General features: G+C 39.4%; 1 protein-coding gene across 1 annotated transcript in view; it reads left to right on the forward strand.

The window, feature by feature from the left end:
- LOC140469367 (olfactomedin-like protein 2A) overlaps positions 1-26,983 on the forward strand; it is a 70,533-nt gene that overhangs the window by 7,890 nt on the left and 35,660 nt on the right. The window contains exon 2 of the mRNA XM_072565816.1: positions 26,683-26,946. Within this exon, the coding sequence (XP_072421917.1) occupies positions 26,683-26,946 (264 nt within the window). The remainder of the gene's footprint in view (positions 1-26,682; positions 26,947-26,983) is intronic.

Below are 26,983 nucleotides of genomic sequence, written 5' to 3' on the forward strand. Positions count from 1 at the left end.
AGGAACTGATAAAAATAAAATAACAGTGCTGCCATGCATTGCTTGACATTCACAATATCTCACTTGACTTTCACTTTTAACAATATCCTCCTGGCAATATATAGAAATCTAGATACAAAGATTGCTGGAAAAGCACAGCAGGTTGGTGAAATCATACGTTTTAAGTGTGACTCATCATCAGTATTATAATGGGGTTAATGTCACTGCTGTATTTCTGTATTAATATCATTACACAGCAAAAATGCAGTATGAAATCCTGTATCACAAGAATGGTATTCCATGCAGTGGCTTAAAAATCCTGACTACTGGATATGATTATTTTATTTAGCAATGTAATTGTAAAATTACTGATGGCCCACAACTAGTTTCTGAAAATTTGTTTATTTTATACAGAATCTTTTTGGTGCTGCAGGATCTTGGGAAATGTCATCCAGAATATTGCCATCAAGACCCTTTAAATAAAGCTTTAGCACTCAATAACTTCAAGGGGACACAGACAAATAAGTAAAATGGATAGACAGGACGACAAGATAGTGCAGAGAGGAGTGAAGCAATTTAGTTTGGTGTGAAGAGCATGGAGAAACAGTATAAAATACAGGGAACAATTCCACTGGGGATACAGGAACTGAGGGACCTAAGCGTATGTGTGTGTAAATGTGACACAACAAATGAAATTTTTAATTTATTTATTAATTTTGTGGGATATGGGGTCATTGGATGGCCAGCATTTACTGCCCATCCCTAGTTGCCCTTGAGAAGGTTATGGTGAGCTGCCTTCTTGAAACACTGCAGTCCACCTACTGTGGGTTGATCCACAATGCCATTAGGGAAGGAATTTCAGAATTTGGACCAATCGATAGTGAAGGAATGGTGATGTATTTCCAAGTCAGGATAGTGAGTGGCTTGGAGGGGAACTTGAAGGTGATGGTGTTTCCATATATCTGCTGCCGTTGTCCTTCTAGATAGAACTGGTCATGGGTTTGGAAGATGCTGTCTGAGGATCTTTGGTGAATTTCTGCAGTGCTTCCTGCAGAGAATACACTCTGTTGCTACTGAGCACCAGTAGTGGAGGGAGTGGATGCTTGTGGGTGTAGTGCCAAACAAGCAGGCTACTTTGTCCTGGATGGTGTCAAGCTTCTTGAGTGTTATTGGGGCTATATTCATCCAGGCAAGTGGAGAGCATTCCATCACACTCCTGACTTGTGCCTTGTAGATAGTGGACAGGCTGTGGGGAGTCAGGAGGAGTGACTCATCTCAGTATTCTTAAAATCTGACCTGCTCTTGTAGCCACTGTGTTTATGTGGTAAGTCCAGTTGAGTTTCTGGTCAATGATTACTTAGTATACAGCATTCTGGATTTTCTCAACAGGGTCATGTAATACAAAAGCAAGGAAGTTCATATTAAACCTGTGTGGAAAATAACACTGATTTGATCTCAATTCCTGCTGATTACCATGTACTGTTCGCCCTCAGCTGATGAATCAGTACTTCTCCATGTTGAACAACATTTGGAGGAAGCACTGAGGGTGGCAAGGGCATAATATGTACTCTAGGTGGGAGATTTCAATATCTACCACCAAGATAGTGCAAAGGCCATGGACCATGACAACATACTGGCATTGGTACTGAAGATTTGTGCTCTAGAGGTTGGGTGCTCTCCTAGCTGGTTTAGTCTCAGAGGACATAGCTGTTGACTGGGTCTGCAGCAGGTTGTGAGGGAAGCAACAAGAGGGAAAAACACACTTGACCTCACTTAGACCAATCAGCCAGCTGCAGAAACATCTATCCATGACAGTATTGGTAAGAGTGACCACTACACAGTCTTTGTGCAGTCAAAGTCCTGCCATCACATTGAGAATACCCTATACTGGTTGATTGGCCTGATTTACATATTAAATAGGACTGAGTTCGAACAGATCTAGCAATTCAAAACTAGACTTTCATGATGTTCTCTAGGCTATCAACAACAGAACAACAGTACTCCTGCCCAATCTGCAGCCCCATTATATCTGCTACTCAACCATTGTTCTCAATACTCGGGGATCAATACTGGTTCAATGAAGTGTGCAGGAAGGTGTGCCAGGAGCAGCCCTGGGCATATCTAAAAATGAAGTGTCATCCTGGTGAAGCTACCAAACAGAACTATTTACATGCCAAATAGCATAGACAGCAAAGTGATAGACAGAGCTAAGTGAGCCTGGAACCACTGGATCAGATCTAAACTCTGCAGTCCTGCCACATCCAGTCATGAATGGTGGTGAACAATTAAACAACTCACTGCTGGAGGATGCTGCACAAATATCCCCATCCTCAATGATGGAGGAGCCCAGCACATCACTGCAAAAAATAAGGCTGAACTATTCATAGAAATCTTCAATCAGAAGTGCCAAGTAGATGATCCAACTCAGCCTCCTCCAGTGGTCCCCAGCATCACAGATACCAATCTTCAGCCAATTTGATTCACTCCATCTGATATCAAGAAATAGTTGGAGTCACCAGATACTGCAAAGGCCATGGGCCCTGACAACATTCCAGCAAAAGCATTGAAGACTTGTGCTCCAGAACTTAGGCACTCCCCTCGCCAAGCTGTTCCAGTACAGTTACAACACTGGCATCTAGCCAACAATATTGAAAAAACCCAGCGATGTCTTGTACATAAAAAGCAGGACAAATCCAACCCAGTCAGTTACAGCCCCATCAATCTACTCTCCATCATCAGTAAAGTGATGGAAGGGGTCATCAACAGGGCTATCAAGCAGCACCTGCACAGCAGTAACCTGCTCAGGGATGCACAGTTTGGGTTCTGCCAGGGTGACTCAGCTCTTGACTTCATTATATTCTTGGTTCAAACATGAACATGAGAGCTGAATTCCAGAGATGAGGTGAGAGTGACAGTCCTTGACATTAAGGCTGCGTTTAATTGAGTGTGGCATTAAGGAGCCCAGGCAAAACTGGAATCAATGGGTTGCAGGGGGCAAACTCTCTGCTGGCTGTAGTCATGCTTGCCACATAGGAAAATGGTTTTGGTTATTGAAGGTCAGTCATCTCAGCTCCAGAACCTCTTCAGACATTCCTCAAACTAGTGTGCTAGACCCAATCATCTTTAGCTGTTTCATCAATGACCTTTCCTCCCTCATAAGGTCAGAGTGTGAATATTCACCAGTAAATGCACAATGTTCTGCACCTTTGTGATTCATCAGATACTGAAGCAGTCTGTGTTCAAATGTAACAAAACCTGGGCAATATCCAGGCTTGGGATTAGTAGCAACCACCATTTGCACACACAAATGCTAGGCAATGACCATCTCCAATAAGAGTCGGAAATTGTGATACTGGAAAAGCACAACAGGTCAGGCAGCATCCGAGGAGCAAGAGAATCGATGTTTCAGGCATAAGCCGCTCATCAGGAATGTGTGTGTGTGTGTTGTGCTGAATGTGTCTGTTGTGTTGAAAGGGGGCTGAGAGATAAATAGAAGGGTGGGAGTGTGGAGAAGGTAGCAGGGAATGTGATGGGTAGAGACAGGGGTGAGGAGTGATGATGATAGGTCGGGGGGGGGGCGAGGAAGTGGAAGGGATAGGTGGAAAGGAAGATGGACGGGTCGAACAGTTCAAGAGGGCAGTGCCAAGTTGGAGGGTTGGATCTGGAATGAGGTGGAGGAAGGGGAGATGAGGAAACTTGTAATCAACATTGATGCTGTGTGGTTGGACGGTCCCAAGGTGGAAGATGAGGCGTCCTTCCTCCAGGTGTCGGGTGGGTTGGATTTGGTGGTGGAGGAGGCCCAGGACTTGCATGTCATTGGTGGAGTTGGAGGAGGAGTTGAAGTGATTGGCCACAGGGCAGTGGGATAGTTTAGTGCATGTGTCTGAGAGATGTTCCATGAAACATTCCGCGAGTTGGCGTTCTGTCTCCCCAGTGTAGAGGGCACCACATCGAGAGCAACAAACACAGTAAGAGGTTTTGGATGTGCAGGAAAATTTCTGCCTGATGTGGAAGGATACCCCAAAGGATCCCCTCAGATGCTGCCTGACCTGCTGAGCTTTTCCAGCGCCACACTTTTCGACTGTGATCTCCTGCATCTTCAGTTCTCACTTTCTCCATCTTCAATAGGAGTCCTTTGACGTTTAATGGCATTACCATCACTGAATTCCCCTGTATTAACATCTTGGGTTTATCCTTGACCAGAAACTCAAATGGACTTGCTACGTAAACAAAGTGGCTCCAAGGACAGGTGAGAGGTTAGGAATACTGTGGTGAGTAATTCACCTCCTGGTTCCCCAGGCACATGTCAGGAATATGATGGAATACTCCCCAGTTGTCTGGGTTGGTTCAGGTCCAACAACAATGGAGAAGCTTGACACCATCCAGGACAAAGCAGCCCACTTGATTGACACCACATCCACAAGCATCCACTCTCTCCACCACTGGTGCTCATTAGCAGCAGTATTGTTACTATGTGCAATGCACTATAGAAATTCACTAATGATCATTTAACAGCACCTTCCAAACCCATGACCACTTTCAATGAGAAGGACAATGGCAGTAGATGCATAGGAATACCACCTACAAGTTAGCCTCAAGCTACTCAGCATCCTGACTTGCAAATATGTTGCCATTCTTTTATTGTCACTGAGTCAAAATTCTGGAATTCTCTCTCTAACGGCATTGTGGTCTACTTGCAGAATGTGGACTGCATCGATTTAAGGAGGCAGCTCACCACCACCTTCTCAAGGGCAAACAGGGGAGAGCCAATAAATGCTGGCCAGCCAGCAATGCCCATGTCATATAAGTGAATTTTAAAAACTGGAGCATTATGTCCAATTTTTTTCCCCATGTTTTAATAAGGATTTACTGGCATTAGAGAGGGTGCAGAAAAGATGCTGGGTGATGAACTTCAGTTACATAGTTAGATTGAAGAAGTTAGAACTGTCCTCATTGGAAAAGAGTAGGTTGAGAGGAGAGCAGAGATATTCAAAATAATGAGTGGTCTGAATAGAATAGGGGTAAAGATCCTATTGGTGGAAGAATAAGGAAACAGAGGGCTCAGATTTTAGATAATTGACAGAAGAAGCAATGGTGACATGAAGAAAAGTACACTTTGCGGAGCCATAAGGATCTGAGTTTGGTGGAGTTACTTTCAATTAAAACATTAAAAAGGAAAATGACCGATTTCTGAAAAGGTAGAAAGTGCAGAAGTATAGGGAGAAGGTAAAGTGGTCATTGTCCTACCAGACCTGGAAAAGCACAGCCAGTCAGGCAGTATCCGAGGAGGAGGAGGAACAATGTTTCAGGCATAAGCCTTTCATCAGGAATGAGACTTGTGGGCCAGGAGGGCTGAGAGATAAATGGAAGGGGGGTGTGGGGCTAGGGGAAAGCAGCTAGGAATGCAGCCAGCCCTACCCTCCTCCTGCTCCTTGGATACTGCCTGATCGGCTGTGTTTTTCCAACAATACACTCTTTGACTCTGATCTCCAGTCCTCTCTTTCCCATTGTCCTACCAGACCATTGGACTGTTCTTTCATTGGAGAGAGACAAATGGTGGTGATTTAAGCTGAGAGTCACCACTCCTCAAGCAAAGGTGGGGGGGGAGGTTGAGAAGGAGACTCCTTCATGGTAATCTCAGCCAGAGTAGGAACTGAACCTACACTGTTAGCATCACTCTGCATTGTAAACCAGCTAACCAGTTAACGGAGCTAACCAAATAGCACAATGTGAATTACTGCTATAGAGAGCAAGCACAGTTACAACAGACCAAATGACTTTCATCCCAATTTAAAGGACTTGGCAGAATTATCATTGTAGCTCTGTAAGGAAACAGGATTAACATCAAAAGAAGTCTTGTCTTTAATCCAGATCATGAGCAGACCAAAAAAGCCTAGACCCTTTCTTACCATAATCACACTGACTGACTTTATTCATTAATTTATTATGGGGCAAGTTACTGAAGGCCTTTGGTAAATTCAGATTGATTACATCTACTGAATTACCATTATCTCGCTCTTAACTCCTTAGACAAATAAATAACTTCAACACACAAGATTTTTCCTTTTGAGATCGATCCTGATTATTCAGTATTCTATTTGCCAGTTTCTAGATGTTCTTATATTCTGTCCTTTAGGGGATTCCATTTTTTTTCCTATGATCAATGTTGAACTGACTAGTCTATAATACTCTGAACTGTTCTGCGTCCTTTCTTAAATATAGGAATTATATTAACTATCTGTTGGTCCTCTAGCACTGTATCTTATATTTTTCTAATTATATTAATAAATACAAATAACAATGCCTCTGCTATCATGTTCTTAAATTCTTTTAAAATATGTGGTTGGAATCTTCTGGATATTGGCAAAGTTGCTGGCAGGGGGACTGGTACTGTCAGGTGGTCATAGGGGAATGGCTGACCACGCTCCTGGCAACAAGCCAATTAGTTATTCTTGGTTGTGGAGCAAGACAAATCTTGTATCTGCGGCAGACATGAATTCAACACCCTAATCATTACCTCATGGGAATGAAGGTCCAGGTACTGTATTTAAAGGGCACCAAGACAGACATTTATTCTCTACATATGATTCTCACAATCTGAGTAGCTTCTGGGAACGAGAACAGATGCCATGCCTTCTGCATTGGCCATCTGGATCCCTGGAACTAGATGGTATCATCATTACGGAAGTTGATCTTTCCTCCATCACCCTTAACCCTCTCTTCATAAAGCAGGAGATAAGGACATAAGGCAGGAACAGGATACTGATTAAGGATGATCAGCCATGATCATATTGAATGGTGGTGCAAGCTCAAAGGGCAGAATAGCCTACTCCTGCACCTATTGTCTATTCTGGCAAGTTTGCCTTTTAATGAGCAATTGCAATATGCAAATGTATTAAAAATGTATGCTTGATCCATTGGCAATCCAGTACCAACTTAATTTCATAGTTTTAATTCAGCTTTGGGAAGCTATCACACAAGTAAGTGCTCTTGACCACATAGTTTCATGTGCAATGTGGCATCAAAAGATTCTACTTGTGGATTCAATCTATAAAGACCAGGGGCTTTATCCTCCTTGAGTTTATTCAGTTGATTCAATGCAAAAAATTCTTAGCTCACCTATTGCTGTATTCATCATCCACTACCATTTCTACTTGCTTTATCTTCCTGGTAAATTGCAAAGAAAATTAATTATTTGAGACTTCTGCCTTCTCTGCATCATTAGCTATACTGTTATCCTGTCTAGCCCTTTAATGGAACATTTTCGTCAGAACTATTTTTTAATTGATGTGACTGTAAAATGTTTTGCTATTTCACTTGATGCTCTTTGATAATTTAATTTCATGGCTTCTCACTGCCTTCTTAATTGTGGTTTTGAACTTCTCTTCTAAGTTCTTCATAATATTGAATTACATTACAGTTTGGAAACAGGTCCTTCGGCCCAACAAGGCCACACCGACTCGCCGAAGCGCAACCTACCCATACCCCTACATTTATCCCTCACCTAACATTACGGGCAATTTAGCCTGGCCAACTCACCTGACCAGCACATCTTTGTGACTGTGGGAGGAAACCGGAGCATATATAGGAATTATATATCTTACTATGCATTTTTCTGCTGTCCCTGGTTTTAATATATTCCTTTTTCCTAATTCTATGTCATTTTTGAGTCTTTAAATATAAATGGAATCCCATTGTTATCTCACCTGTTTTTTCCTTTTAACAGAAGATTATTTTCCTGCACCGTTTAATTATTCCAAGCTAATATGCCAGCATGAAAAACTAGCAAAACCAACTATATTGTCATCATTCAGAATATTCATTTATAGAGTTATAGAGTCATGGAGAAGTACAGCACGGAAACAGACCCTTCAGTTCAACTCGTCCATGCTGACCAGATATCCACACCTAATCTAATCCCATTTGCCAGCACTTGGCCCATATCCCTCTCGGCCCTTCCTGTTCAGAGACCCATCCAGATGCCTTTTTAAAGATTGTAATTGTACTATCCTCCACCACATCCTCTGGCAGCTCATTCCTTACACGCACCACCCTCTGCATGAAAAGATTGTCCTTTAGGTCCCTTTTATATCTTTCCCCTCTCACCCTTGAGAAATTGAGGATATGGTTAAGATAAAGAAGGAAGCAAATATCAGGTATAGACAGGAGAGATCGAGAGAATCCTTAGAAGAGTATCATGGCAGTAGGGGTATACTTAAGAGGGAAATCAGGAGGGCAAAAAGGGGACATGCGATAGCTTTGGCAAATAGGGATTAAGGAGAATCCAAAGGGTTTTTATAAATACCTTAAGGATAAAAGGGTAATTAGGGAGAGAATAGGGCCCTTGTTTCAAAAATAAAATTACATAGAACACATCTCGTATCAGCAACATTTAAAAATAATGTACCATTATAATATAAATACAGTACAACTTCGGTTATCCGAACATTAATTATCCGAATTTCAGATTACCTGAATAAGATCTCCAGGTCCCATAAAAAAATTTGGCAACTCAGCATCCAGATTTCAGTTAAAAGGCATTGCCGGATAACTGAGGCATGTTTGATAACCAGCACTCATAAATTACTGCTCGCTTACGATCAGATCAGTTATCCAAACAATCAGTTATCCAAACAAAAGACTCCTCCTCTGTCTCATTTAGATAATCGAGGTTATACTGCACACTATATCAATATGATGGAATCAACCTCTCTTTTCCACAAACTCATTCCAGCAACTTACTGCACCTTTCAAGTTCACAATAGCAAATATATCAGTTACATTACATTTTTCAATCTCTGATTTGGTGCATTATTCTCATTCATCAAACGGAAATTGTCCTCACATTTCAATCTGTGATTGCTGAATGGAATAAATTTTGGGTCAACAGGATAAGCACCAAATGTGAGGTCCAGGAATCAAAGGGGTGAGTGCAACAAGAATTATTAATATATAGAAGCTTTGTGTAACATTGTGAGGAGGGAAGCGAGCATGTCACCAGAAATGCTGTGATTGACCCCTGACATCTCTAATTGCAAGCCATGTGACAATGCTCCCCTTACTCTTTTAGCTAATTTGACTTTCCCAAGTCTTCCTTGTTACACAAGTAGAAACTCTGGAAAAACTCAGCAAGTCTGGTAGCATCTTCTGAGTAAGGGTCACTGGACCTGGAAGGTTAGCTCTGGTTTCTCTCCACAGATGCTACCAGACCTGCTGAGCTTTTCTAGCAATTTCTATTTTTGTTTCTAATTTCCAACATCCGAAGTTCTATCGGTTTTTATTCTACTTTCTTGTCACATGATGGTAGTTGCTGTCCTTTAGCCTCCCTAAAATGCAACATTATGCAGAGCACTACAATGGTATGGAAGCTGAATGGGGATTATTACACTAAGCCCCCAAATATATACAGGCCTTTGCTTCTTTTATTTAAGAATTTCTACAGTGTGAAAATAGGCCTTTCAGTCCAACAAGTCCACAACAACCCTCCAAACCCATTACTCTATATTTACCCCTGACCTACACATCCCTGGACAATTTAGCATGGCCAATTCACCTAACTTGCACTTCTTCAGATTGTGGGAGGAAACTGGAGCAACCAGAAGAAACACACATTGACACGGGAAGAATGCGCAAACACCACACAGTCACCTGAGGCTGGAATTGAACCTGGGTCCCTGGCGCTGTGAAGCAGCAGTGCTAACCACTAAGCCACCGTGCTATGTCACTTCAAGAGCTGTATCATGTGCTCAGAGGTTTTCTTGTGGTTTTATGGCTGTCCTGACATTGTGAATTGTGTAGAACTTTAGCAACCAAATATAGTCTTTGTCTCAAAGCAGCCATCCCTGAATCTTACTTAAAAGATCGAATCATGGAGGCTTGGGTAGGCTCTCAAAAAATCAAGGTGTTATAACAGCTCCTGTGAAACTGGCATAGACTTGTATGACCTTTTGGCATTGATCATAGACCAGCTAGAGGTTAAATGGAGGGAAAGAGCTTTCTTTTGATGAACACCACTGTCTTGTCTTCAAGCGCCTTAATTCATAGAAACACAGTTTTATAGAAAATAGGTGCAGAAGTAGGCTATTCAGCCCTTCCAGCCTGCATTGCTATTCAATATGATCATGGCTGATCATGAAAGCACAGTATCCCATTCCCGCCCTCTCTCCACACTCTTTAGCCATAAGGGCCACGTCCATCTCCCTCAAATATATCTAATGAACTGGCCCTAACAGCTTCCTGAGGGAGAGAATTCCACAGGTTCACAACTCTCTGAGTGAAGGAATTCTTCTTCGTCTCAGCCCTGAATAGCTTACCCCTTATTCTTAGACTGTGATCCCTTGTTCTGGACTTCCCAACATTTGGGAACATTCTTTCCATACCTAGCTTGTCCAGTCCCATCATATGTTTCTATGAGACCCCCCCTATTCTTCTAAATTCCAGTGAATACAAGTCCAGTCAACCAGTCTTTCCTCATATGTCAGGCCTGCCATCTGGGAATCAGTCTGGTGAACCTTCACTGCACTCCCTCAACAGCAAGACTGTCCTTCCTTAGACTCGGAGACCAAAACTGTACACAATACTCAAGGCGTGGCCTCACCAAGGCCCTGTATGACTGCCGCAAGACATCTAAACTCCAATACTTAAATCCTCTCACTATGGAGAGCATGTCATTAGCTTTCCTCACTGCCCTGCTGCACCTGCATTCCAACCTTCAGCAACTGTTCCACCGTAACACCCAGGTATCGTTGCATCTGACCTTTCCTTAACTGCCACCATTCAGATAATAGCTGAAAATGTGTTGCTGGAAAAGCGCAGCAGGTCAGGCAGCATCCAAGGATCAGGAGAATCGACATTTCGGGCATCAGCCCTTCAGGAATCCTGAAGAAGGGCTGATGCCCGAAACGTCGATTCTCCTGTTCCTTGGATGCTGCCTGACCTGCTGCGCTTTTCCAGCAACACATTTTCAGCTCTGATCTCCAGCATCTGCAGTCCTCACTTTCTCCTCCTTACCATTCAGATAATAGTCTGTCTTCCTGTTTTTGTGACCAAAGTTGATAACCTCACATTCATCTGCATTATATTGCATTTGCCCACTCAGCCAGTCTGTCCAAGTTACTCTGCAGCCTCTTAGTGTCGTCTTCACAATACACACTGCCACCCAGTGTCGTCTGCAAATTTGGGAATACGGCATTCAATTCTTTTGTCCAATTCGTACATTATCACTGTTTATAATCTCCTGGGCACAAAAGAAGTTAACCGTAGCACTGAGTATTTTCAGCTATTTATTAATGTATACTTAGAGCTAGAATACTAGTGTATTGCATCTCTGTGCTATTAGGAACTCCAGATCCCAGCGATGATGAATGGAGGGTAGTATTTCCACATTTCCTACAGGAAGACTTTATTGTACACTGCTCATATCTGTGAAACCTAGAAGAAATACATTTTGCAGTTTAAAATTTAAAGCCTGTGTCATTGCCATGCTCAACTGGTAGTTCTGCAACTTTATCAGTGACTTAAAAAGATAAAGGAAACATAACCAGAGATTTTCTTTAAAAATGTAGACAATTAATCTTTGCCTGTTTTTTCACATAAAAATCACACGTAGGAACCAATTTCTTTGTGCATTCTTGTGTGCTGATATATTAAAGCAACCAAATAGACATCTGGATGTGTGGGTTATTCACATAAAGCATCTAATAGACCAAATTTGACCAAAAACTGGAATCCTGCTCTGTCAGAATTGCTGAGTCTAAAACAGAATAACCAGTGGTTTTTAAAGGGACCATAAGAGGCTCTTGAAAAGCTGCTTGCAGGTATTATGCATGCTTTTTACATTGACAGAATTAGATGCGATTCTAGCACTACTTACAGTGCAGTTAGCTGGCTTCAAAGACCGGACAAGTTTGTATGATTTTGCATCTGATCCTCTTCAGCCCTATCAGTATTGGTATTCATTTTGGTTAGACTCATTGTTGGGATTTCTGCCTATTAACAACACAGGTGATATACAGTACAAGAGGGAAAAGAGCTGAAGGGAGCAAATCAGGATAGCAAATACCATATGAAAAATAATTAAGATGTAAGTTTACCACTGAATTTCAATTAACTTATCAGTGAGTGAAAATCCAGAGCAAAATTCACCACTAAACCTGTTGTATGACCAGACCAAACCCCCAGCAACTACTGAAAGCTAAACTAAAGCCCTGGTTCTGTGACATCCTGACTCCACCCATTTATGTTGCTTCTATTGTTCCAACTTTGAAAGAATCCCAAGGCCTTACAAGCTGTTTACTTTATGGACTTCAAATAGATAGCTTGATCCCTATGGCTTAAAATCTCTATTAAAAAAAAGACAAAATACACCTCTTAAAGCCAGTATCATCATTGTCTCTCACACAACACACAAAAAAATTGCTTTATTTTTAAAAACCTTTAATTTTATGCTATTACTTCATTATAATAAATACACATTACATTTTACTCTAAACAGTCCGTTTCAATCCATCTTTGTCTTCCCATTGTGACAACATCGTGACAATGCATCAGCCATTGTCTCGTACTGTCATGTATATAATTTTCAAATGAAATGGTTGTAACAATAAACTCCATCAAAACAGTATGGTATTTTATCGTTAAAATTCTCCAAAAACATTAAGGGGTTATGATCAGCTTATACAATTGTCTCAGACACATTACTGGCAACGTAATGTTGAAACATTGCATCGCTAACACCAAACTCAAGGTCTCCTTCTCAATTATGGAATTTTTCTATTGATGAATATTCAGTTCTCTAGAAAAGTACAGAATAGGTCTTTCCACCTTCTCATTATCATCTTGCAAGAGTACGGCACTGACATCCACATCAATCACATTGATAGCCACTTTGAATGGCTTTACATAATTAGGTGCACTAACACTGGGGCAGTGGTTAACACAGCTTTCAGGCTGCCACATACCTTGACATGGATATGTCCACTGAAAATTTCTGCACTCCTTTAATAAGTCAGTCAGTGGAGCAACGATACTGCTAAAAGTTAGTATGAATTTTCAATAAAAATCACTCAGTCCCAGGAATCCTAGTACTTCTCTTTTCATCCAAGGTCTGGGAAATTCCCTAATAATCTTTGTTTTCTCATCCTGTGGGGCCATCTGTCTATGTCCAATTATATGGCCTAAGTATGTGACTTAGGTTTTTGCAAACTCCCTGTTAGCCAAGTTTATCACTAAGCCTGCCTTCTGAAGTTGACTGAACAACTCCAATAGATACTCCAAATGTCCCTTCCATGTGAGACTAAAAATCACAAGATTGTCTATGTATACCACACAATTCGGTAATCCCAAAATTACTTTATTGGTTAGTCTTTGAAATATAGTTGGAGAATCCTTCATATCAAATGGCATAATTTTAAACAAGTAAAGACTATTTGGTGTTATGAAAACTAAAATTTCCTTTGCTGTCTTGGATAAAGGTACCTGCCAGTATCCTTTGAGTAGGTCCAGCTTCAAAATATAAGTTGCATGTTCCACCTTCCAAATACAGTCTTCCAGCCCTGTGGAATAGGATTTGAATCAGATTTCGTAACTGCAATGACTTTGTGATAATCAACACATAAATGTTGGGTACCATCTGGTTTTGGCACCATCACAACGGGTGAGCTCCATTCACTGCAACTCACTTGCTTATATCGTCTTTGAGCATGCATTCAATCTCTTTTTGAACCTGTGCCAATTTTAAAGGGTTAAGTCTCTAAGGATGTTGCTTAATTGGTATTACATTTCCTGTATCTACATCATGCGTAATCATGCTAGTACTTCCCAGTTTATTTGCACACTTGTCTCCTTGTGATTATAATAAGTCTTTCAGATCATTTTGATTTTCCTCTGGAAGGTAACTCAATAATTTATCTCAATTTCAAGAATATCTTCATTATGCAATCTAATTTGAGGAATATCAAATTCACATTTATCTGGGGTTGGTTCTTCACTCTGAGTTGCAACAATTATCACATCCTCCTTTTGCTTTTCTTCCCTATCAAAATGCCATATGAGCATATTCAAATGTCACACTTTGAGTTTTCCTTCTGTCTGGCATTCTTATCAAATAATTCACTTCACTCAATTTCCTTTTGACTAGATAAATCCCACTAAACCTTGTTTTTAAAGATTCACTAACCACTGGTAGTAACACTAACACTTTGTCTCTTCTAATGAAAGTACAAATATTTGATTTATCGACTTCCTGTTTCATCACCTGCTGTGCTATTTTCAAATGCTATCTAGCCAACTCACCCATTATAATCTTGCTGTAAAATTTGACACATAGTCCAAATATGTGGTCTCTAAACTCTGACTTATCAATTTTTTTCTTAATTAATTTCACTGATCCTCTTACCTCATATCCAAAAACTAATTCCAATGGACTGAATTTAGCTGATTCATTGGAAGAGAGAAATCAGGAAAACAAAAAGGGGACATGAGACAGCTTTGGCAAATAGCTTTTCATCATTTATATAAGTGATTTGGATGTGAGCATAAGAGGTTTGGTTAGTAAGTTTGCAGATGACACCAAAATTGGAAGTGTAGTGGACAGCGAAGTCGGTTACCTCAGATTATAATGGAATCTTGATCAGATGGGCCAAAGGGCTGAGAAGTGGCAGATGGAGCTTTCGTAACTGCAATGACTTTGTGATAATCAACACATAAATGTTGGGTACCATCTGGTTTTGGCACCATCACAATGGGTATATATGTGAGGTGCTGCATTTTAGAAAGCAATTCTTAGTAGGACTTATACACTTAATGGTAAGGTCCTACTTGCTGAACAAAGAGACCTTGGAGTGCAGGTTCATAGCTCCTTGAAAGTGGAGTTGCAGGTGGATAGGATAGTGAAGAAGGTGTTTGGTATGCTTTCCTTAGTATTGAGTACAGGAGTTGGGAGGTCATGTTGTGGCTGTACAGGACATTGGTTAGGCCACTGTTGGAATATTGCATGCAATTCTGGTCTTCTTCCTATTGGAAAGATGTTGTGAAACTTGAAAGGGTTTAGAAAATATTTACAAGGATTTTGCTAGGGTTGGAGAAGTTGAGCTAGAGGGAGAGGCTGAAAAGCCTAGGGCTGTTTTCCCTGGAGCTTCGGAGGCTGAGGGGTGACCTTAAAGACGTTTATAAAATCATGAAGGGCATGGATAAGATAAATAGACAACGTTTTTTTTCCCTGGGGTGTGGGAAGCTGGAACTAGAGGGCATAGGTTTAGGGTGAGAGGGGAAAGATAAAAAAGAGACCCTTTTCACACAGAGGGTGGTACGTGTATGGAATAGCTGCCAAAGGATGTGGTGAAGACTAGTACAATTGCAACATTTAAAAGGCATCTGGATGGGTATATGAATAGGAAGGGTTTGGAGGGATATGGGCTGGGTGCTGGCAGGTGGGATTAGATTGGGTTGGGACATCTGGTCGGCATGGACAAGTTGGACTGAAGGGCCTATTTCCATGCTATACATCTCTATGACTCTGTGAATCCCTAATTGAAAAAAAAGTACAAATGGAGTTCCTTTATCCTAAACCTTTATCCTAAGTTTTGACTATAAGCCCTCAACGTAGTCTTTAAGTTTGATGCCACTGTTTTAATACTCCTTGTGATTCTGGATGGTATGCGGTTGATTTAAACTGTTTTATTCATGAGCTATCTATAAGTTCCTTGAATAATGTTGCTGTAAAAATTGGCCCTTGATCTGATTGTATTTCTGTGGGGTAGTCCACTTCTAGTTAAATAATTGAGTAACTCTTCGTTTAAAATGTGTTGCTGGAAAAGCGCAACAGGTCAGGCAGCATCCAAGGAGCAGGAGAATCGACACTTCGGGCAAAAGCCGTTCTTCGGGCTCATGCCCAAAACCTCGATTCTCCTGTTCCTTGGATGCTGCCTGACCTGTTGCGCTTTTCCAGCAACACATTTTCAGCTCTGATCTCCAGCATCTGCAGTCCTCACTTTTCCTAACTCTTCGTTTAGCCATGATGTTGCATAATAGAATGGGCTTTAGGAATCTTGCAGACACATCCATTGTGGTCAACAAATATTGATTCCCACTTTATTTAGAGAGGGATACTATACAATCAATTAAGACTCTTGTAAAAGATTCCTCAAATGCTGGCATTAGTATTAACAGGGATGGTTTTATCATGGCATGAGGTTTTCCTATTATCTGACATGCATGACAAGACTAGAAAAATTCAACCATATCTCTATGCAGTCCAGGGCAATAAAATTGTTTTTGTATTTTGGTGTGAATTTCCCTTACTCCCAAATGACCTCTTCTGTATAACCCACAGATAATACAACTTGATGAACACCTGCACGTTTTTCATCTGCCTGAATATATAATGGTCTCCATTTCCTTATCAAGACTTTGTTTTTAAGATTTTTAAGATAGTAATATCCTGGGATATATTCAAATTCTTCTACAACTAGAAAGGTTTAGAGGAAAAATGGGCCAAATCTGGCAAATGGGACTTGATTAATTTGGGATATCTGATTGGCTTGGATGTATTGAACTTAGGGGTCTGTTTTTGTGCTGTAAATCTATGACTCTTATGACTATCTTTTTGTTGTAATTCAACTAATCTCTTTGAACTAAAAATATTCACTTTGTCCTCTACTTGTTTGTTTCATTCCCAATCATTTGATCGAACATACTTTTAGATAATTGAACTTCAACTTCCTTATTATTTATTCTTTGATTTTGCCTCCTGTTTGAACCTGTGGCTTTGTGACTTTGTTACCATACGATCAAGAAAAATCCAAGGATATACTTCCTGTAACATCTCAGTTGCCTGGTTTTCCCCTGGCTTTTCCATTGTAGTAATCCTGACTGCGATCCAGCTATATTATTCCTGAGGATAAACTGTATCTCCAGAATAAAGAATTTCTCTATTACTCCCACCACTGCTCCATCACTTTTCACCAGACTCCCCAACCTCACCTTATACAATGGAGCACCTCTTCTCACCCAAATTCCACACATTACCACCTTTTCTGGCAATGCTACTTTCAAAGTACATAGCTCCTCATCTCTCATCATAAACGATTGACTTGCTACTGTATCACTTAAAATTTTAATTTCTTTATCTACCCCTCCTGGTATACAAATAAATCTTAACCACATAGGTATATTCTTTAAAGAGAATTGGTAATTTGTTTTTCACCAACCCCTGACCAGGCTGTACATTCTTTTGCAAGCCTTTAGCTTTCACTGGGAACTCCTTTACCACTTTAATAACCCACACAGTCTTATCCCATTTTACTACATCTGTCTTCCCCATGTTTTTCTGAAACCACCAACACTGCAACTTCATGTATCCTGTCATATTGCAGTGAAAACACCTGAGATATTTTATTTCTCTTCCCCCTCATAGATTTCTTTTTTTTTAAACCTGTGGTAAACTATATTTATTAACCTCATTTAGTTCTTGTTTACCTTTACTACCAAAGGATTTCACTTTTCCCCAATTTCTATCCATTTCAGATTACAGTTGATGCTATAAGCCAAACTTTGATTTATAAACTAACTCATAGTTTTGCAGTTTTAAATCTCTGCTCTTCCACATGAGTTCTCACTACTTCAGGAAGTGAATTTCGAAATCCTACAAAATAACAGTCACTCTAAGAGCATCATATGTCTGATCTAATTTCAATGCCCATGTCAACCTATCAAAGTTACTTTATTTAATACTTTCAAACTGTTATGTATGTTTGACCAGGTTCCCTCCTTAGATTCCTATAATGTGGTCTGTGGGCTTCTGGCACTAGTTCATATGTACTTAAGATGGTTTTTTAAAATCTCATCATACTCCCCAGATACTACTTCTGATAATGATGCAAATATCTCACTAGATATACCTACCAATTTTGTTTATCAACAATACCCAAATGGTTACTGGCTATTTCATTTGTTTAGCCACTTTCTCAAATGAAATGAAAAAGGCTTTCATGTCTATCTTATTAAACTTCAGCAGTGCTTGGATGTATTTAAACAGATACCCATCCGACTTTTGTCTATGATGGGCTTGCTGTTCACACAATCCTCATCACTACTCCTATTTTTCACCTTCATCATTTTAAGTCAACTTTCCTCTTTCATTTCCAAATTCTGAAGATCAAAACCTCTCTCCCTTTGTTCTGCTTTTAATCATAACTCAAACTGTTTCATTTTCTTTTCATATTCAAGCTGTTTCAGTTCTTCCATGCTACATAACTCTATGACTCTATGATTCTTTGTTCTGCTGCAGTTATCTCTCTCTCATTTGCTTTTGCCTCTTTTTCTTTTTGTTCTGGCAGAGCAATTTTTAATTTCTTTCCCCATTCAAGCTGCTTCATTTGCAATTGAATTTTAGCCATCTCTAATTATTCTGATTGCATGCCTAGCAATTGTAAATACAGACCGATTGCTGTAATTACTTTCCCTTTCCTCAAAGACACAGGCAGCTCCAGCTTTGGCTTGCTCACCAGTTCTGCAAGTTTGACCTTTCTCCTTTTCTGTAGAATACCCAAAGTGACTTTTTCCATTCTCAAGAAACTCATAGTGACTGAAAGAGCTATAATTACTCAAGGCGCACCCTGTTTAAATCAACCAATACAACACCTGAAGAAAAGCCAACACTCACCACTCATTGTCGTTGAGTCCAACAATCCTCAATCCAACCTGAAATGAGAGATTTTGATCCAGGCAAGAGCCCTCAATTTGTTATAGATCAGACCAAACCCCCTGCAGCTACTGAAAGCTAAACAGAAACCCTGATTCTGTGGGAGCCTGACTCCACCCATTTATGCTGCTTCTATTGTTTCAACTTTATAAAACCCCCAAGGCCTCACAAGCTGTTTACTTTATTGGCTTTGATTAGATAGCTCAGCACCTATGGCTCAAACCTCTTTTTAAAAAAGGACAAACTACACCTCTTAAAGCCATAGTGTTTTCATTGAGAGGTCCACTGATATTGTAGGGAAATATAGGACTGGAAAATTAGGTAAGTTTATTCTGAAATTAAAGTTAAACACTATCATATTTCACTAACTGACAAAACAAAATTTAAGTAATATGAAATTCATAAGAGTTTTACGTGTGGCAGATGTCCAAATTAATTGAGTTGACATTCCTGTAATAATATTGTTGTAATAAAATGTAATTAATTAAAAGCTCTGGTGCAATGTCTGAGATAACCTCCAGAATTTAAAGGTACCTATCTGTTTTTATGACATTTCACTTGGAGAGTGCTGCAGCTTGTTCAGTTGTCCTCAATGAAGTTTCAACTCAACTGAACGGTTGTGCATCCCATCCACCTCGTTCATTAATTGCAAAATTTATTTCTTTCCTAATTTAAATTACATAAACAAAATCCATGCTACTGTTCTTCTTTCATTATTGAAGCAAATAAAACTGCTTCTGGTCCTGCCTTTTGGATCTGGTTCAGAAGTCCTTATTTTAACATGGAGTTTAAAAGGAAAACTATTCAACAAAGCATTTGTTCAAAAATTACTTGTCCTTATTCAGAAGAGCAACTAGAACTTGTAAAAATAAAATAAAATATAATTTGCTGCACTTAAATTAAAATGCAACACATGATTTTGAAGAAAGAATTAGGAAGTAAGAAATCTTGGCTGATTTTCTTGCACTTACTTTCAACAAGCTGAGCCACTAGTAAATTATTGTGAATATAACATATACAGCATGTTTGGTCATGATATGAATGCATCTTCCTTGACTATCAAGCTCTGAATTGGGACTCAAACTTGGAGCTTCTGGCTCAGAAGCATGGGTGCCATCCATGGTGTTACAAGATTCCCATTTGTTTAGACATCTACCTTTTCCTTTTCGATATCCATATTGTTTTCTCAGATGTCTCAATGCTGCTCATCATTTTAGATAAGGGTGATAAATCTAACTTTATCAGGTGCGCATTAATCGATTCATTCTGCTGTATTTCTTCTTACTGTTGTGAGGAGCACCTATATCCCAGCTGGTGCCTTAAATTAATGGAGTTTCCAAATACTAACATTCATTGTGCCCTCTCAAATTGGTAAATATCGTTGCAAAAAGTGTAAAATAAAACTGTTTATGTGCAAGTGCTGCAACTAATATAGTGTTTATAGTGCTTCATATTAACAGTGATTTAAAAATGTTTGACTCAAATATATTTGATAAATTAGACTTCAAAGTGTAGCTTCCTAAGATGTAAGAAGACTTGAGGTTATGCAAAAATGAACATATAATGGTTGCTCTTTTAACATCAGTTGCTCTTTATTTAGAAAAGACACACCATTGAAATTTATAATGATTGAAGGTGAAGAATTTGTTACCAGACTGAGGAAATATTGAGAAATTCTCTCCAACAAGATCTTTAGGAGTTAGACACATTAATCCATCGAAATATTAGAAATCGACACACCAACAGTTTAACAAAAGTATAACAAAAGTAAATTACTAGCTATTTATCTTTGGAGGCACAGTCAGCATTGCTGAACATTCTCTACTTTGATTCTGGAAAATTAATGTAGACATCCATACATTGTAACATGATTAGTTTCTCTACCCACTGGGGAGTCACTGTAGAATTACTCTTTTTAAAGAAGGGGATAAGCATATATCCAATGGTCCAAATAAGGCTTGTCATGAATAAATCCCAAATACACAAATTTGTGTGGGATTGTCTTAGAGTCTGATATGTAACTGGTTATATCCAGGTGAGGAAGGTGACTTGATTCCCCTGTTTTTAATAGTAACTCACCATGCTTCGATTCCCAACCCACAACTTCTCCCAAGTAAAACAACAAGTGCAGCAGATGTACAGTAACCTCCAAGTATTCCTCCAAGCTACATACTGTCCTGACCTGTGACATGTCACTGTATTTCAATGTCACTGGGTCAACTTTCTGGAAATTCCTTCCTAACAGCACTGTAGATGTCCCTATAGGTAAGGTGGCTTCAGTTTAGCAAGCAGCCCATTTGCGCCTTCTCTAGGGTGATTTTGGATGAGGAATAAATTTTGGCCTAGCCAGGAATGCCTATATCTCATGAACAAATAAAAAAATTCTTCTGTGGCTGCAAATAATTTTTAATTAGCACACAGCTACCACACATCAAATAAAACATAGTTCACTAGAAAATGAAGCAGCAAATTACTAAGATTTCCTGGAGTGAAGGAGAGAGAATTTTATTGCCTACTAACTCCAAGAGAAATTAATACAACAGAACATCAAACAAATATACGCACACAGTTAACAGGTTTTGCTGGGGTGAGTGGAATTTCATACAAACAGGAAGTTAAAAGCTGTTGCATTTTAAAGTTCTTGGAACTCTTGAATTGTGAGAGTGAAAAATGGGTCCACAACTGTTAACTGTTGTCATGTTTCTTCAGCCATAGTGAAATTTGTAGAGTTCAGGAGCTCTTGGAGAATGTTGCTTTTTCACCAGTCACTGATTTCAGAAGTTGAGAGAAACATGGAGTTAAAGAAACAATGCAGATCTTCCAGATTCTGTTGCAATGGATTCATATTTTATTCTCTCTCAACTCTGCCATGCACGTTATTGAAATAGGGTTCATTTGTATAGTCTAGGTCTAGTTACGTTGACTTTCCAAGTTGAATATTCCATCGGCAGCTTTGTGTCTCCCAATATGTGAACTTTTTATGCAAATATGAATTGAACAGGTGATAAGAACTTCTTGATGCTGACTTAATTGCCTGGTTTCACTGTTTTTGGATGTCAGAATAGTGAGGAAAGTGGTTTTGAAATAGAAGATCAGCTATGATCTCAATGAATGGCAGAGCTGGCTTGAAGGGCTGAATGTTTCTTTCTCCCTTTTTCCTGAATAATGGGATAATGTTTGCTACCTTACAATCCATGGACTATTTTAGAATTTAGGGAATTCTGAAAATGAATACATCCACTCTTTCTATAGCTACCTCTTCTAAATCGCCAATCAAACCCAGGTGATTTTTCAACGTGAAACCCCATTAACTTCACAATTTTAAGAGGTTAATGGAAACCTTAAGATCAGGCAATCAGTTAAATACCCATCACATTTTAAACTATTTTTATTATTTACATGCGCTCCTTTAGCAGTAAGACATACTACCAAAAGTAGCAGAAGTTTTGATTAATTCATAGGACAGGGCCTTAGCCTTATAGGGCTGTGTTCTTATTTACCATAACAGATTTACTTAAAAATTTAACAGGCCTTTCCTGCTTCCATTTTTTCCTAAGCATCTGAGCCAACATAACAACAGGAGTTCTGGATTTGCTTTGAAAATGATACGATTAAACACAGCATCAAAAATAAGGTCGAATTTATTATTTCTATCACAATTGAAGATAAACTTTAAAATTCTTGTACATAAATAGAAATTTTGCTTGTGTAAAAATCCTAGACAACTTCCATTTTGTTAACAGAGGCTGGAAATCATGATTTTGACCACAGAAAGTGGTCAAGTCATTTTGACCTAAAATAAATTGGAAAATACTTAATAAATGGTGTTGAGATGCTGTCATGCAGAATGTAAAGGCCTCAAGAAATGGAAAATGAACTAGCATTGATATACAGCATTGCTATAATGAGAAAATATTTTGTAAAAAAGCAGCTTTGAGGTGCTGAGAATAATAGCTTTAAAGTAATACAAATAAATAATCACAGAACAAAAAAGCATGAAAAATAATACTGTCTGACAGATCTAATGTCACAGATGGCCAAATGGAACACAATATTGGATATCTTGGACAAAACAGTTTTTAAAATATAGAAAGCTTCCAAATGACACAATAGACACAAGCTGAACAAGTAAATATACAATTTATAATTATATTCAATAGGATTTATAACAAAGGGCTTTTGACAATTAATTTAATCTGAGAACAGATACAATTATTGAACAAGAATTAACAGAAGGGCTTAGCATCCAAACAAATTTATAGATAACATCACAAATCATCTCCATGGATGAGTAGAAAACTGTGAATGTGGAAGTTGAAGTCAGAATTGTTAACCAGAATTGTTGGAATTACTGATGAATTTTTGTCAGATTATTCAAGTTTAAAGAAAATTTAACTGTGGGGCAATCTGTTCAGATTGTGCTGGAGGCTGAAAGCATGAAGAATCACAGAAAAATCTCCTGAGAGAAGAGCAACAGAACCTATTCAGTTTATAAGCTTTAAAAACCTTAAACACACATGTGATTATTCAGCACAAAGAATAGAGCCAACAGCAGAAATTTGAAGTACAAAGGGACTTGGGAATCCTAGTCCAGGTTTCTCTTAAGATAAACTTGCAGGTAGAAAGGCAAATACAATGTTGTCATTCATCTCAAAAGGACAAGAATATAAAAGCAGGGATGTACTTTTGAGGCTTTATAAAGCTCTGGTCATACCACATGTAGAGTAAATGAAAGACCTTTAGGACGGAGATAAGGAGAAACTTCTTTAGCCAGAGAGTGGTGAATCAGTGGAATTCATTGCCACAGAAGGCTGTGGAGGCCAGGTGGTTGAGTATATTTAAAACAGAAATAGACAAGTTCTTGATTGCCAAGGGAATCAGAAGCTACATGGAGAAAGCGGGAAAATGTGGTTGAAAAACCTATCAGCCATGAGTGAATAGCAGAGAAGACTCAATGGGCTGAATGGCCTAATTTCTGCTCCTATATCTTATGGTTTTATGGACTGAACCCTGTGGCACTCCACTAGTTATATCTTGTTAACCAGAAAAAGACCAATTTATCCTAACTCTCTGCTTTCTGTTGCTTAGCCAATCCTCTATCCAAACGAATAAATTAGCCCCAACCCCATGTGATCTTACCTTGTGTATTAACCTTTTGTGCGGTACCTTTTCAAATGCCTTTTGGGAAATCTGATGGAGATCATAATATGGGAAAAGATAAATATATTGCTAAAAAAAATAAGTTAATACTAGACATGGCTTCGTCAAGGGTAGTCACATCTAATAAATTTGACACAGACAATGATAGAGGGTAATTTTTTTCTAGATTCCCTACAGTGTGGAAACAGGCCCTTCAGCCCAACAAGTCCACACCGACCCTCTGAAGAGTAACCCACCCAGGCACATTTCCCTCTGACTAATGCACCTAACACTACAGGCAATTTAGCATGGCCAATTCACCTGACCTGCACATCTTTGGACTGTGGGAGGAAACCGGAGCACCCGGAGGAAATCCACACAGACACGGGGAGAATGTGCAAACTCCACACAGACAGTTGCCCGAGGCTGGAATTGAACCTGGGACCCTGGTGCTGTGAGGCAGCAGTGCTAACCACTGAGCCACTGTGCCGCCCTAATACTGTGGATGTTGTATGTTTGGACTTTGAGAAAACACTTGATACAGTGCCACATGACAGGTTCATTAGCAAGTCAGAAATATTTGGGATTGATGGGTCCTTGACAGCATGGTTTCAAAGTTGGCTAAACGATAGGAAAGAGATGATAGGTATAGATGGTCATTTCTCAGATTGGAGACAAGTTGAAAGACGTGATCCCCAGGGATTGGTGTTGGGACCCTTGCTTTTTATGATTTATATAAATAAATTTGGAGATGGGTGTTGAGGGTAGAATCTCTGAATCTGCAGAGCGAAGAGCTAAGCTAGGGAGAATAGCAAATTGTGAGGATGATGCTTAGTGACTTCAGAGGGTTGTTGACAAGTTGGTCGAATGGGCAGATGCCTGTCAAATGAATTTCAATGCAGAGAAATGGGGGGTAATGCATTTTGGCAGAAGAAACATGGAGAGACAAAGCTGGCTGAGTAGTACAATTTTGAGGGGAGTACGGGAGCAGAGGGACCTAGGGGTTCATGTGCATCATTCTCTGAACGTGGCCAGGCAAGTTGAAACAGTTGTTAAGAAGGCTTGTAGAATCCTTGAATTTATAAATAGAGGCATATATTATGAAAGCAAGGAAGTGATGCTGTATCTCTACAAATTATAAGTTACCCCACATTTAGAGCATTGTGCTCAGTCCTGACCACCTTATTTAAGGAAGGATGTTAAAGTCCTGGAGAAAGTGTAAAGAGGATTTTACTAGAATGATACCAGGATTGAAGGATTTTAGATGCAAGGAGACATTAGAGAGATTGGGCTGACCTTTAACCACTCCTTTGTCTGTTCAACCAGTTTTCTCTCTCTTGAGAGTCAATCTCCACCTACTGTCTATTCCCCAACCCCTCTGCCTTGCCCCATCTTCTGCAAAAGTTACCAAGCTTTTCCAAGCTACTATCAATTCTGAAACATTAAATCTGATTTCTTTACACAGATGCTGTCAGATCTGAATGTTTCCAGCAATTTCTGTATTTGTTTTTGTTTCTGATTTCCAGACTGGCAACACTCCCCAGGACTTTACCATTAAGACAAGGACAAAACTTATTTAATCAGAGAGATGCTAGGATTTTGAATCCGTTGCCTGGGAGAGTGGTGGAGGCAGATTCCGTAGGAGGTTTCAAAAGAGAGCTGAATAAATATTTGGAAGTTGATGAAATTAGATGGAACTAGCTGGGTAGCTCTTTTAGGAACCAGTACAGATACAATGGGTCAAATGGCTTCATTCTACATTGTTAAATTCTATGATTCCATGTTTTGGCTCTCTACTGCATGACTTCTGTTCTGAGTTAACTTCAATATGGTACTTATTTCACTCAACATATTGCACTCTTTCTGAACTTAAATTAGTGTAAGACAGGCTGCTGCAAGATACTCACATTTTAGCAGTACTTTCTCAGTTGTTTTTGTGTTATGTGAATCCCAAACTATTTGAGCCATTGTAAAACAGCTGTGCTTTTCCAGTACCACACTTTTTGACTCTGATCCCCAGCATCTACAGTCCTCACCTTCTCCATTGTAAAACTGCCAGTCTAATTATCTCCTAAATAAAGCTTCTGCCAGGTCTTGCTGGTCTACCTGTTCACCAGGAGTGAAAATCATGCCAATTTTATCACTTAATTACAGATCTTCCAATTAGCTACTTGAAATGTTGATTGGTATAATAAAGCTGTTCATGAAAATCTATGTGTATTCATTATATTTGCTTTTTTTTTGTTATATTGAGGGATTATTTTACTGTGGCTGTCACGGCCCAGTGGTGGCGCACTTGTTTCTAACTCAGATTGTGTGTGTAAACCTCATTTCAAAAATTAAAGCATATAATCCAGGCCATAATGACAAGAACAAAAAATGCTGGAGATCCTACAATAATGACAAGAGCTGCATTATTGGGGGTCCTGTTTCTCAGATGGGAAATTAAACTGAAGTCTTTGAGTCCTCTCAAATTGGAGTCCTCTCAGATATCAAAGATTATATCGCACTGTTTTAAAGAAGAGCAGGGGCGTTCTACAGGTGTTCTATTCACTCTTATAAGCCTTCAGCCAATACCTTCAAAAAAGATTATCTTATTATTTATTTCATTGTAGCTTGTGGGACCTGTCTATATGCAAATTAGATGTTACATTTGTGCATTATAAAAGTAATATTTCACAAAGCATTTAATTGGCTGCAAAATTGTTTAGCACATACTAAGCATGTGAAAGATGCTAAATAAATGCTTTCTTTTGTACACAAAACTGTCCTGACAATGCCATGAAGACAGGCTTGTAAGAAAGCAGTGAACCTTGATTCAGGACTGTCTGTTCTTGCTAACTTAATAATTTTTATTTTAACAGTTATTTGGGGAAAATGACCAAGTTCAAATGATTTCTGAGGGCTCAGACTGCCGCTGCAAGTGCATCATGAGACCACTGACAAAGGATGCATGCAGTCGCATCAGAACCGGGAGTTTACGATTTGAAGACTTCTACACAGTTGAAACTGTCAGTTCTGGGACAGACTGTAAGTGTTCCTGTACAGCTCCCCCATCATCTCTCAACCCTTGTGAAAATGAGTGGCGAATGGAAAAACTCAGGAAACAGGCTCCAGAATTCTTTAAGGTACACAAAACGACAGTTTAACATCTGAAATCAATGA

Source organism: Chiloscyllium punctatum, chromosome 49 (assembly GCF_047496795.1).
Source record: "Chiloscyllium punctatum isolate Juve2018m chromosome 49, sChiPun1.3, whole genome shotgun sequence".
Taxonomy (NCBI): domain Eukaryota; kingdom Metazoa; phylum Chordata; class Chondrichthyes; order Orectolobiformes; family Hemiscylliidae; genus Chiloscyllium; species Chiloscyllium punctatum.